The 14016-nt window shown below is 47.6% G+C and overlaps 1 protein-coding gene across 3 annotated transcripts in view; it reads right to left on the bottom strand.

Moving 5' to 3' along the window:
• Window positions 1–14016, bottom strand: part of C14H10orf90 (chromosome 14 C10orf90 homolog) — a 192514-nt gene that overhangs the window by 161681 nt on the left and 16817 nt on the right. For all 3 annotated transcript variants that reach the window (XM_045567777.1, XM_045567778.1, XM_045567781.1), the window contains exon 2: window positions 9316–9388. In XM_045567777.1, the coding sequence (XP_045423733.1) occupies window positions 9316–9388 (73 nt within the window). The remainder of the gene's footprint in view (window positions 1–9315; window positions 9389–14016) is intronic.

Genomic DNA, 14016 nt, shown 5'->3' with positions numbered 1-14016 from the left:
GAAGAAAGCAGGTTAGGAGGTAATTTATTTGGACAAAAAAAGGATGCTTTAAAAGAATGGTCTTTTGTCCAACACTCTGGTATTTTTACCAAGATGTAAAATAAGCAATCAAATTCCCAGGTGTCTAATGAGAGGACGGAGGCTTGGGTTTCACCGGGCAGTCGCTGTGCTTGGAACACCCTCGTCCCCTCTGGCTCTGCCGCATTTCAGCTGCCAGATAAATATTCCTTTTGTGCTGGGAAGCTGGACATTAACATGACCATTATTTTAAATAACACAATAGGCTTCAAAATACATTTAATTCTGTGTGTCACTTTCAATTTACATTGCATTGTTTATATACTTTTTTCTTTTTAAAAATCCCTTCCTTAGATGGCCAGCTGGACAAAAGCAACTAAAGAAAAAAACTACACTTTAGCTCACAACGAGGTCTATTCTCTCCAACACTTAGTAACAATATTTCTCCAAAACAAGCAGCATTCTGCACAACAGGAACCGCAGAATTTGGGAACACGCCTTCTATTTGCAGCTTTCCCCAGTAATGTACGGCCCTCGGAAGGGGTGTGTGGCTTCCGGCGATTATTTGTAAGTATTATTTTTCTCTTGGGGAGGCCCTTGATATACAACTAACAATTAATAAGGAGGTAGGAACGAATAAACCTCTTTATTTAAAGCAGCCTAAAATCACACCAAAAGTAGCGTATGATCCCAGCTCAGACTTCTGCGGAGGTTGGGTTCCTGGCTCTGGGGCCACTCAATGCCAGGACGGGAGAGGCTCCTGGACACAGAGGAAGAGAGTTAGAAGACTGAGGTCAGGAGGGAGGGTGGATCGATTCAGAGAGGTCAAACAGAAAGCAGAGAAGGGACACACAGTGTCACGGTGCGTCGTCCCAAAGTCCTACTGATGTCAGCCATGGGGACGGGCCTGATTCCCTGTCCCCGTGGCCCCCAGGCTCCACCTCAGAACAAGCTCCTGCTCCAACCAGCCAGCTCATTCCCCTGCAGGGCTTTACTGAGTGCCAGGCTTGGCACTGGGGCTGGAAGTGAAACCAGACAGGGCACCTGCTCTTGTGGAGCTTGCAGTCTGGACGGCAGAGCAAATATTAATAGTCATCAAACACAAATGACCCTGAGATCCTGACTGCGGCGAGCACAGCAAAGGAGAAGAAGGTGGACTCCTCTTGGTCTCCACATCAGAATGACTCCCCAGGACACACGGGTTGCAGATCCATAGGATGGGTCAGGGTCACTTAGGAGAAAGGGAGTGGGCAGCAGAGCCCAAGCCAGGGCACCAGCCTGTGCAGGGACCCCCAGACCCAGCAGGAGGTCTCTGGTGGCAGGGGACGGGACAGAGGGGGAGGGGATGGAGCCAAGGGCCCAGAGCCCCCAGGGCCTTGTGGAATTATCTTTATTCCAAGTAAGAATTGTTTTTAATTACAGAGTAAGAATTATCTTAGAATCGTGTTTATTCCAAGAGCAATTGGAAGCACTGAAGGGCCTTAAGCCGGGAGCAGCTCATTCTGGCTGTAGGTGGGGACCAGAAGGAGGGAGGCACAGATGGGCTGTTGCAGGAGCCCAGGCCAACGCGAGAGCAGAGCCGGAGAAGAGCGTGGGTCCCAGAGATGACCAGGAGGTAAACCAGAGGAACCTGCTCATGAACTGGACACAGGCGTGTGGGAGGAGCAGGAAGACTTCGAGGTTCCAGGCTCGGCCGAGCAGATGGGTGGAGGCCCCGTTCCCGAGACAACAATCCTGATCTCAGGGAGATGCCAGGGCTCACGGGTCCTCCCTGCCCCACTTGGGCCCAATGGAGAACTCAGGTCTCTGCCTTGCTCTGGGAGGTGAGTTCATGACCTGTCCCTGGTCCCTCCACCTGATGCTGGGACCTCAGATGCCCCGGACGGGGCTTGTTGTGAGCCAGGGTCCTGTGTGGGACCCCCCACAGCCTCTTTCCCCACGTGCCCCACCTTAGATTCCCAGGCGCCAGGCTGTGCCTCTCTCTGAGGGCTCTGTGTCCTCCTGCTGCACGTCGCCGACGCTGACCTGTCACCTGGTTGGTGTCCACGCCTGGCTCCCACCACACTCCCCAGAACCAGGCCTAAACTCTCCCTCTGTCTTCCCTGCCCCAGCAGCTGTGCTGGTCCCCAAGTCCCCACAGATCTCATTCCCCCTGCTCCTCACCTCTGCTCTCTCCAGAACGGGCCCTGCTGGTTAAGGCCCAGTGTTGTGTGCCTTGACCTCTGGGGAAAACGAGGGGGCCCTTGAATGGCCTAAAGTCCCCCCACCTGCACTCCCTCAGATAAGCTCCCCCAGCCAAGAAACCCTCTTATCACAGGGCCCAGGTACCATTCCTGCTTGACCCTGAGTAGCGAACTTCAGTTCCCTGCCAGCCTACGGAGTTATCCAACAAGCCACCTCACCCTGCCACAGGAGCCAGGGGTCACCCCGCCCTCTTGTTCCTCCAAAGCCTGCCTCCCACGGACCCGGCTTGCTCTCTCTGCTCCTGAATGCAGCCCCTGTGCCTCTGCATGGCACACGCTGTCCTGCTTCTGGGGGCTGTCAGTGTATGTGACCAATACACAGCTGTTGCCTCAACTCCCCAGTGCTGGGTGCCATGTGTGGCCACCCCCATCACCTGGGGCAGGAAGCCCTCACCACTGGGGTGAAGAGGGGGCCGTTAAAATACCCTTTTATAGAAGAACATTATGCTGGGTGACTCTTGGAGGTAAGGGAATGATGGTCACTTGGGCCAGCTAATATTATACCTTTATTTCTTGAAAACACACAAACTCCAAAAGAGCTTTTGTGGTGGCTTTCACAGGGCTGCTCACGGCTACTGTTGGGCTCCGCACCTGTGGACTCTGACGCTGCCGGCCTGGGGGAGCCCAGATGCCTATTTGTTTTGGGCTGACCAACGTTCAGAATCACCCTTGTGGTTGAGAACTGCTGCTACAGCAATGCCATTTTGCTTACTCTGTGACTTCAGTAAAATGCTGTCTCCATGGCGGGTGGCATGTGGTTGCTGCTCCGCCATTGTATTCAGGCTTCTTAATGATGCTTCCCCAAGTGATGCTCCTCTTCAGCAAAAATAAAAACCCACGCTGGATGCCTGCCTCTCTGACCTGGTGCCTGTGTTCAGGTCAGGGTACTGCTGTCCACCCTGACACCTATGGCAAGGCAGAAGGGCTCATACGCTGCAGGGGGAAATCGGCTGAAATCATAGGTTGGTCTCTCATTCTGCCCACCTAAGAATGAGACACAGTGGCCCTCTTGGACTGTGCACCTCACGTCCAGCCCTCATGTCCATCTGATTTCCTCAGATCTGGGTGAGGTCCTGCCACCAAAGCCGTTGGTACACAGGAGGCAGTGACTAAGCTTTCATGTCTTTGAGAGGAAGCAGTAAAATCTGGCTGGGTGCACTTCTGTCTGACAAAAAGCTCTACAGACTGGGAAATCTGCAGCTGAGTTCTTTGCATAGTACCTTATTTTACCAATTTTTAAAAAACCTAGATTATGTAGCAGGTGATGAGCAAAGATGACACTAGAGGCAGAAACTCAAATGAGGGAAAATGTTGCTTACTGCACTATTTATGGGTGATTGCAGCAAAACTGAGGGTCAAGGCCCAGGCAGCCACAGGCAGAATTCAGGAGGCACATGAGCACAATGGTTCTTCATATGAGGACAAACAGGGACTGTCACATAGCCCGGTGACAAGGGTGGGCTGGTCTATTTTCTTTCCAATAACATCCTACTCAAGGAAGCACAAAAGACCCAAATGTGCCTCTTCACATCTTCTACAAGAAGCAGAAAAAAATATTTTCTATTCTCCGGTGATCAGAAAAGCGATGCTGCATTTTCCCACCTCCGCTGTGCACAGCAGGGTGGACGCCAGACAGACTAAGCCCAGGAAGAGCCGCACAAACCACTCAGGGGGAGCCTCAACCCTCTCCACCAAGGACGCTGAGTGTAGGTCAGGAGCCTGTTGCTCAAAGCACTTCAAAGAATCTTGAGGAACCCAGATGTTTTTCCTTTCGGGCTCTCAACCACCGCCAGGGGCTCTGATTTCTGCCCTGATCTGCGGGCCTGCCTGGAAATGTCAAGTGAGACCCCAAGGCAGCAACGGCTCCAGGTAGCTCCTCCATTCAAACTATGCTGTTCAATCCATTGCTGGTCCCTGAACCTGGGGACATACAGGTGGGTAAAGTAAGGTCCCCACCCTCAGAGCCCACAGTCTTGAAGGGAGGAAGGATGAGCCAACAGATAACTCAGGCTGAAAGGACAACAGACGAAATGCCCTGGGGGGCTGGGGGAGGGTAGGCAGGGTGAATCTGGGAAGCTTCTGCTGAAAGGAAGTGTCTTAGCAGAAGGATACAGAAGGGGTTTCGGGCAGAAGAGTCTTAGTGGGCAAGGAGAGAGACAGGCAAGTGTGGAGTGCCGGTGCTCACAAAGTGATGTGATTCAGAAAACTCTGGAAGGATAAACAAGGGAGGGAGGGGGAGGGGCACTGAAATCTGTGCCGAGGAGCTTATGCTCTGTCCTCTGGGGACTGATGCGATTTTCGACCACGGAAGTTGTGTTGATTAAAGATACTCTTACACATTGTTCAATAGCTGAATTCCCCCATGGGTAGGGAGGAATCCATGAGAACCAGGCAGATGGGGCGCGGTGAGATCAGATGGCTTCTGTATCAAAAAATAATCCGCATGTTACAACTCTAACAATTAGAGCCTTCAGACAAACCAGGTTTTTAGGGAAAGCAAACAAACTTGATGTCCCTTCTCTACCTTAGTCTTAGAGAAACTACATTTACAAATGATTTCTCTTGGAAGAGAAATGAAACACAATTCACATCAGGCTGGGGTGGCTTTTAAGGGGGGTACCAGAACACCAGAACACGCTCAAGGGGACAGGATTTATTGGGGCAACTGTCGACTTGGTACTAACGAAATCGAAACTATTGTTATAAAGGCAGCTAATCGCTGCCCTTGTGAAAGGTAAAATAAAAGAACAATTATCCTCCAGTTTTAAGTGAAATATAATTACTTTCCCCCCACTCGTCAATCAAAGACCCGCCCTGTACAAACTGCCAGCTGTAAAGTTGGGGCTAAATTGATCAGGAGGCGAAACGTCATGCCCTCCCGCTTTCCTTCCAATGCCAAGTGAGTTAGACATTAAAAATTTCTAAGTGACCTTCACCAATTCCCTTTATACATACATTTACCCAAATGATCTCTCCAGAAATGGCTTAAGTAGGCACCTGACTTCCAATCACCCTTAATCCCTAGATTGCGCAGTCTCATCTGTAGACAGGAGCACAGGGACGGGAAACGGCGAACAAAATCTCTTTATAACACGCGGAATGGGAATTTGAAAGGGACTTTCTATCTTCTTCTGATTTTAAAAGCAGATGTGAGTTTGGGCAGAAACAGTTATCCTTCCTACATTTTTTCTCCCTTTGTGTTCAGATCCTATTAATCACAGTAAACTGAAATTTTACACAGGCCGACAGATTTCAAAGGCCTTGCCAAGAGGCCAAGTTAACTATAAGAAATCAGCTCTCCACCCTTCCCAGCCCTGGAACTACTGATGACTGCGGCAGTGAATAGTTGCATTGTGCAAACGAAGGAAGCAAAAATGAAAATTCGGAGATGACATTCACTTCAGATTTCCTGCCTGAGCCCTACGAACCGTGTTTGGAACAAACACCCCACTGATCTAGCTGCTGCAGCGGAGGCTGCCACCCACATCACCCACATATTTTAGAGCAGCTTCCAAAAGATCAGAGAATCCTAAACCACAATTGTCTAAGAGCTAACTAAGAAATGAGGAAGCGGAAGGACCATTCCAAAGATAGAAAGCTAATTGATGGCAACAGTCAACATGGGCACCACATACTTCAATTTAGAAAACAAAACCCTGATGTTCGGTCCGTGGTTTTCAAGCCAGTGTTCCGCCCTCGCACCCAGTGCGTATGGTTCCTGAGGGTCTTGCAGCCCCAGCCCTGCCCATCTTGCCTATTCCCTCCTGCAGTAATCCCAGCTGTTCTTCTGCTTTCTCATCCCACCCACCTGTACACGATGATCATATCAAGATCCATAAGCCCGACCTGTCTCCGATCTCTACCCCCAACTGCCAGCTGCTTCCTGGACATGTGTCCAAACCCCGCAAATTCAGGATCCTCCCACCAGCACCACCCCTTAACCTCACAAGCCTCCTGGATCCTGAACCCCTATGCCATTCATGGGAGCACTTTCTGTCCCGGAACATCTTGACCTTCTCTCTTATCCCAACAATAACTGGGATAAATAATTTTGTAAATAATTTGGTCATTTCCTAGTGCTCCAAAAGTTCTAGCAACCGCAGCCACTGCCCTGGCTAAACCCGTATCATCTCCCACCTCCAAGATCACGACGGAGTTGTCTTCCTAGAACTTGGATCAAATCACGTATTACAGCAACTTAAAAATATTTAATGGTTCCTTTTTTCCTACTCAATAAATACAGATTAAAAATAAATAAATAAGAAGGCTTGTTTATTTTGGCTCGGTGCCATCTAAAAGTTTTCTAACAACCCCAGCTGTGTGAGGATGTCATGAGCTATCCTAAAATAGAGTGAGCCCCTGTCCGTGTTCTGCCTACCGCAGAAGCTTCTCCATCCCGGCGTGGACACGGTGAACAGGTGTTCAAACATCTGACATCTCAAAGAAGCTGGACAAAATGTCCTCTGTGGCCTCTCCCAAACTTGAGATTCTACAGGCCTACTTATGGCTTTGGGGACATCTGCAGGCCCACGGGTCCCTTCTGGAGAATTGTCCCACCTGCCAGTCAGCCACACAGTGGGGTCCTTGGAGGCTGTGCGTCTAACACCTGACCTTGTCTCCTGACCGAAGCCGACTGACTCCGTGGAGCCTGCCCCCCACCGCAGGGGCAGGTCCGCACGCACGCACGTGCTGCCAAAGCCCGGGAGCACCCCTGGTTCCCGCACCTTCTGCAACCCAGCGGCTCATTCTTCCATGACGTTCGCTGGTTTCCTTACAACTGTTTCCCTTTTGTCGACTGTTGTGGGTTTCTGGTCCTTGCAACCCAGAGTTTGACCTAAAACTCTGGTCTCTGGGTTTCTTGCAGCCACTGAGAGGACCGAGAAAGACCTCGTCCTTGTGCCAGGCCCGCCTCGTGAGAGTGGGAGCAGGGAGTCCAGCTCCTGAACCAAGCTCCTTGTGCGTTCCTGCGGGAGAGGGCTTGGCCACAGAGAGCCCAGAAGGCACAGACGGCCGCTCAGGCCTGTTTCCATGGAAAAGATGTGACCAGACTCCCGACATGAGCAAACTTTAGTCAGGCCCCTTGGGGACGCCTTCTGGACCCGACCTTGCCTTCGGCCTGCTGGGCCCGGTTCAGTGAGACTCCCGCTAAGCCCACCCCTGATATCTAATCATGTTCCTCTCCCCTCGCCTTAGATAGCAGGTTCCTCTTAATAATTGTCCATCCACTGAGTCCCTCATCCTGCCTCTGGCTATGTTCAGAGTTGAGCTTAGTCCTAGACTGAAGGCTTTCTCCTCTCCTGCAGTAACTCCAATAAAATCCGTCTTGCAATTTTTAACAAGTGTGCAGTGCAATTTCTCCTTAACAGAAAGAGACAAGCTTGCAGGGAGATGCAGTGAGCGTGAGCGGGTGCCTTGGAGAATGAGTCCTGCAGGGAAGCATGGCCCACTTCAGTACGACTCTCTGCCTTCTACCAGGATACTCAAAGTTCAGGAATTTCTTTAAACTCTCTTCAGTAATTAGCACTTTGACAATACTGGCAAATTAAAACAAAAAAGGCAAGGAGATATGTCTTCCTCCCCACTCAGGGTTGCTTGGGCACATTCCCTACAGCCCAGTCCATTAGCCTCCAGCCTGGGGCCAGCACACACTTGGTTCGTGGGTCACTGATCTGCAAAGAGGAGGCACCCAGTGTGCAAGTCTCCGGTTAGACCCATTTTGAGCTGGCCACGTCCTGAGACAGAGAAGACCAGACATCCACGTTTCAGTCACCAGGTGTGACTGTGCTCACAGCACCTCTGTGGAAAATGTGGCACTCTTCTCCATGTCCCCACGCTCCCCATGGGGTGCAGGTGGCCAGCCATGTGTCCTGAGCCTGCCTTTGCCGTTCAGGCTACCAGAAGTGTCTGCCAATGAATTCACACTCTCACTGCGGGCGATTTCTAGGCTAGGTTTTCAAAGGGCCAAAACTAAGTATCTGCCACTATTAAAGAATAAGCTGTAAGCCATGCTTTGGGGGCTTCCAGAGAGGATTAAATATGAAAGGTTCTTTCAAATAATACTTTGGTCTTGGACTGGTGGGGTCAGTTATGGAAAGGAATTCAGGTCCCTGATATCTTTAATATAGGCAGGTTGGTAGAGGATGATGAAAAGAGAAGCTATAAATGTGTATGTGTATGTGTGTGCATATATACACACATACATATAAACACATACATATACACATATAAACACACATATACACACATATACACACATACACATAAACACATACATATGTACACACATACATATACATATACATATATATACACATATGTATATATAAAAGTACATATATATATTTTCATCTGTAGCAGTTCACATGCCATATTTATAACTTATGAGGATTAAAAAATAAAATATACTACATTAAAACATTATTTCAGAATTTAGTTTTGCTAAGGTCTCTGAACTGAAATATTCTATTAACCCAGTAGTCTTATGATAGTGTTGCCGGGGCATTTGACCTAAATCCATATGACTTCACACACAAAGGTAGGGGGAGCTTATTTTCACATCATTTATATTAACAAACTTAATAAAAGTTATGAACTGTAACCATCTCACCTAGTGTTTTTACAGTTTAGTGGCTATAAATTGAAGCTTTATAAAACATGATTTACTATGCACACACCCTGCCTGTATTTAAATTGCATCCACTCTGTTCCGAGAACATTCTGCATGTGTCTCATTACTCATTCCCAAGGGAGCCCGATCCACGCCGGCCTGACCCGCAGGCTCAGCTCTCTGCCATGACCTCGGGTTCCAAAGCCACCACCTGAGGCAACCGCTCTTTCTTTTGCATCTTTCACTGTTTGGAGGCTGCTCGCCTAACAACATAGGGGTTTAGAAATTCAAATCAGCTTCAAATCTTGCCGGAGCCACTGAGCTATCATCTCTTGTTTGGGGGGAAACTAGACTGGAAAGTACATTTCATTATTAATAAAAATAAAGGAAAGAGAGTAAATACAGTCTTGAAAGAGAGCGCTGGCTGGGCAGAGCCCAGTTCTTTACCTGTGTTTGAAAGATTTTCTTTTCTTTCCCAGGCAGAATGATCTTTGGGAGATGAGAAGAGTCGACTGTGGATCTGGAAAATAAACAGAAACCTTGCCCAGTTTTATATTTTCGTTTGCCAGATATATCATCTTCAATGATGTACATTATTTTTTAAAAAATCAGGAACATCCCTAGAATCTCTTGGCTCTTCCAAGACAGAGCTGCAGATCGTAATGAGTGCTTGTCTCCATTTCCCCAGGTTACATCTGCCAGTGAGCAAAAGGCAGGTTTCTGATGGTTTCCAATGCACAAGAAGGAAGGGGGGAGGAAGAAAGAGCAGAACCAGCCAACATTGATTTTGCTGTGCATTTTGTTAGTAGATCAAGGAACCACATCTAATAGTTTTTCTAGCCCATCACAGCGCTGACTGGGTGCTGAGCTGAAGTTGGCACTGAATAAATATTGATAAATTGATTAACCGTGAGCAATAAAATTTCAGGAATTAGCCTTTAAGACCCAATGAAAACAGTATTAATATAGACAGAGTATTCTGCTGTCTGCAAGTATGATTATTATGCTGTCTCTCCCAAAAGGTAAAGGTTTATTTTGTAATTTATTCTGAAAGCAGTTTGCTATGGGTGAGATTTTGGGCTCTAATGTCTAACTTTAATAAGATCCAGAACATTTCATTCCACACTGCCCCATCCCCACCGTCCCTCAGAATATCCTGGAATCTCATCCCAGAGCTAAAGAGCAGCTCTTCCCATGGGCCTCCAGTCATCGCGGCCTGACCTGAAGGGACAGTACATTTGAGGGGCTCAAGCTCAACTCTCATCCTGAACCTCAGTTAATGTCACAGTCCCGAGGCTCAGTTAGGCTTTTTGGGGTTCAGTTCCTATTTCTTGCTCCTTTTCATTCCCAGCATCAAGGTAACCAGTTCTGGAGTTGCAGAGGGGAAGCTAGAGTCAAACAACTCTTCTGTCCCCAGGAGAAGTCTGGCCTCCTCCCAGCCCCGTGGATGAGAAAGAATGGGGTGGGACATGGACCAGGCCTGGGCTGAGATCCAGAGGGTTCAACAGTTACTCACGTTTCTGCCACTCCCTGAACTTCCCGACTCTGGCTCAGCTCAGCAATTGCCTGTCGGCAATGATTATTAATTACAAGAAGAAGTGCTGAAAATTATTGAGGCTTCACATGTGCCAGCTGTATGCTCAATGTTTTATGTACAACGTCTCATTGAGTTGACACAATGGGTAGAAAGATACGCCACTGTCAGCCCTGCTGTGGCAGCTGAGAAAGCTAAGGCTTCAGTTAAGTGACAGGCCAAGGTCACCTGGCTGTGAGCAGTGGAGCCAGGATTCAGACCAGGCCAGTCAGACCCAAAGCCCCCTAGCTTTAAGCCAGTGTGTTCTAAATGTTGTTATTGTTATTATTGTCATTACGAAGTGCTATGATCTGAACGTGTCCCCCAAAATTCATGTGTTGGAAACTTAATCCTCAAGGCAACTGTGTTGGGAGGTGGGGCCTAACGGGAGCTGTTTGGGTCACAAGGGCTCCGCCCCATGGATGGATTGATACTGCCACAAAAGGGCTCACGGAATGAGCTTGCTCCTCTGCTCTTTGGCCGTGTGAGGACACAGTGAGAAGCCCTCACCAGATGCTGGTGCCTTGATCTTGGACTTCTTAGCCTTCAGAACTGTGAGAAGCACGTTTCAGTTCTTTATAAATTACACAGTCCTGGGTATTCTGTTGTAGCAGCACAAACAGGACTAAGACACCAAGAATTATCAGTTGGCTATTTGACTACGTCTGGCAATACCTATATTGCCATCATACTTCTGTGGGTCCTTTTCTCAGGCTCAGCATACACATGTCACAGGAAATATGGATAATACATGAACAATTTTCAGGAAGGAAATCAAGGGTTGCAACGTGGGACGTGGGATTGGAAAATAATTTAAATCCTAAATCCATCAGAAGAGGCAAGTTATCCCTCCCCGGCTTCAGACCAATCAGGTGGGTGTGGAAGCTTTCTGGGAGGCGGAGGGTGCAGAGAGAAACTGCCATGGTGGAGATCTTAAGCTTCTTCTCTCTGGGGTTTTTGTCTTGTGTGGCTCTTTTAAGAAAGATTGTTATGCACATTTTTAAATGTAACTCTATCAAGTCTAGCAAGTTAATTAACCTGGGATATGACAACACAGAATTAATTTTCCCTCAGCAAGCTCCCGATGCACTGTGCAATCATTAGTCAGGAGCCCCAGCCTCACCACAGAGCAACAAACATTGAAGTGTGCGTGCGGGTTTGGATCACAGACAGTTTCTCTCTGGGGCTCCAGCAACTCACAGTGGATGGCAAATTGACGAGGCTCCACAGCCCTCTGCAAGTGTCTGGTTTCTCCAAAGCCTGGAACCACGTTCTGCAGGCTCTGGGCTCGATTTATCTAAGAGTTCCCAATGATGGAGTGATTCGGGGACCTCTTTCATCAGCTGACCCCAGATCTCAATCCAACTGCAATGTCTTGGAAAGGGCTGGTGTTGGCTCTACTTTCTGCTGATTGTTGACTCTAACTCCTTCGTACAGAAGAGCAACAATTTTCACTGCTCTTAGGATAAAGTCTGAAGAGGCTCCCATGTGGTGTGCCCTTGCTAATCTCTGTGGCATCACTGGACACCTCTCTTCTGGCCACACGCTCTGTGTGAGCTTTCCCCATCCCCTTGGATGTGCACACTCTCACCCACCACAGGGCCCTTGCACATGCTGCCCCATTGGCATAGTGTGTTTCTCTGGTCATTGCCTGATCTCAGCTCATTTGATCTGCCCATGTCAATGTCCCTCCTGACACCACCTTCAAAACTAGATCAGGTTCCCTGTTTATAAGCTCTTACAAAAGCATTCCTTTTCCTTCACAGCACCTCTCTCAATTTGTAAATATACCCAGACAAGTGTGAATCTACATGTCTGCCTCTCCCGTCGACGGTAACCCCTATGAGAATAAAATTATGTTTGCCTGGCTTGCCAATGGATTTCTAGCTCCTAATATTGCACTGGACACAGCATAGGCTCTCAATAAGTATTTGTTGGGAAAAAAAGGATGGAGGAATGAATGCATGAACGAATGAATGCAAGGCCTCTTATCCAGGGTAAGTCATGCACAGTGGCCTTTCAGATCCATTCTCCTGTCTTCTTGGAGGTCCTATACCACCAAGGATCCCATTCTCTCCTCAGTCTTCAACCATGCCTTCCCCAACATTTCTAACCACCTCTATCTCTTTCTCAACTTAAAAAAAAAAACACATCAGTAATCATCAGGGAAATGGAAACCAAAACCACAATGAGGTATCGTCTCATCCCAGTTAGGACAGCTATTATTAAAAAATGACAAATGTTGGTGAGGCTGGGAAGGAAAGGGAATTCTTATACACTCTTGGTAAGATATAGATACTGTGGAGAACAGTATGGAAGTTCCTCAAAAAACTACATACAGAACTGCCATATGATCCAGAAATCTCACTACTGGGTATTCATCCAAAGGAAAGGAAGTCAGTATATCAAAGAGGCATCTGCACCCCCATGTTTACTGTAGCACTGTCCATGATAGCCAAGATAGAGAATCAACCTAGATGTCCACAAACAGATGAATGGATAAAGAAAATGTGGCGTGTATATACACAGTAGAGTACTATTCAGCCATAAAAAAGACTGAAATCCTGTCCATTGCAGCAACATGAATGAAACTGGAAAAATTAAATTAACTGAAATAAGCCAAGAATAGAAAGTTAAACACTACATATTCTCACTTATAAGTGGAAGCTAAAATAAGTTGATCTCATAGAAGCAAAAAGTAGAACAGAGGATGCTAGAGGCTGGGGGAAGGGAGGGATAGGAGGGATTTGTTATAGCAGCAGTCCCCAACATTTTTGGCACCAGGGACCAGTTGCATGGAAGACAATTTTTCCATGGATGGTTGGAGGGAGATGGTTTCAGGATGACTCAAGCACATTATATTTATCATATACTTTATTCCTATTATTACACTGTCACATGCTACCCACTGATAGGGTTTTGATATGAGTCTCCAAGCAACTGATTTATTATGGTCTCTGTGCAGTCAAACCTCTCTGCTAATGATAACCTGTATTTCAGCCACTCCCCAGCGCTAGCATCACTGCCTCAGCTCCACCCCAGATCATCAGACATTAGATTCTCATAAGGAGCCGCAACCCAGACCCCTCACACGCACAGTTCACAGCAGCGTTTGCTCCTATGAGACTCTAATGCCACCACTGATCGGACAGGAAGTGGAGCTCAGGCAGTGATGTGAGTGACGGGAGCGGCTGTAAATGCAGATGAAGCTTCGCTTGCCCACCTGTCTGCAGCCGCTCGCCTCTTGCTATTTGGCTCTGTTCCTAACAGGACGCAGCCCGGGAGTTGGGGGCCACACAAAATTATAGCTAGACAGGAGGAATAAATTCTAGCGTTCTATACCACTGTGAGATGAATACAGTTAGCAATAATACATTACACAGTTTCAAATAGCTGAAAGGAGGATATTGAATGTTCTCAACACAAAGAAATGGTACATGCTCGAGATGATGCCTACTGATTTGATCACTATACATTATATGTATCAAAACATCACTACATACCCATGAATATATACAATTATTATTTGTCAGTTAAAAAGAATAAAATAAAAAATAAGAAGTTATTGCCATAAA

Source organism: Lemur catta, chromosome 14 (assembly GCF_020740605.2).
Source record: "Lemur catta isolate mLemCat1 chromosome 14, mLemCat1.pri, whole genome shotgun sequence".
NCBI lineage: Eukaryota > Metazoa > Chordata > Mammalia > Primates > Lemuridae > Lemur > Lemur catta.
This window is presented reverse-complemented; position numbering and strand designations above follow the sequence as displayed.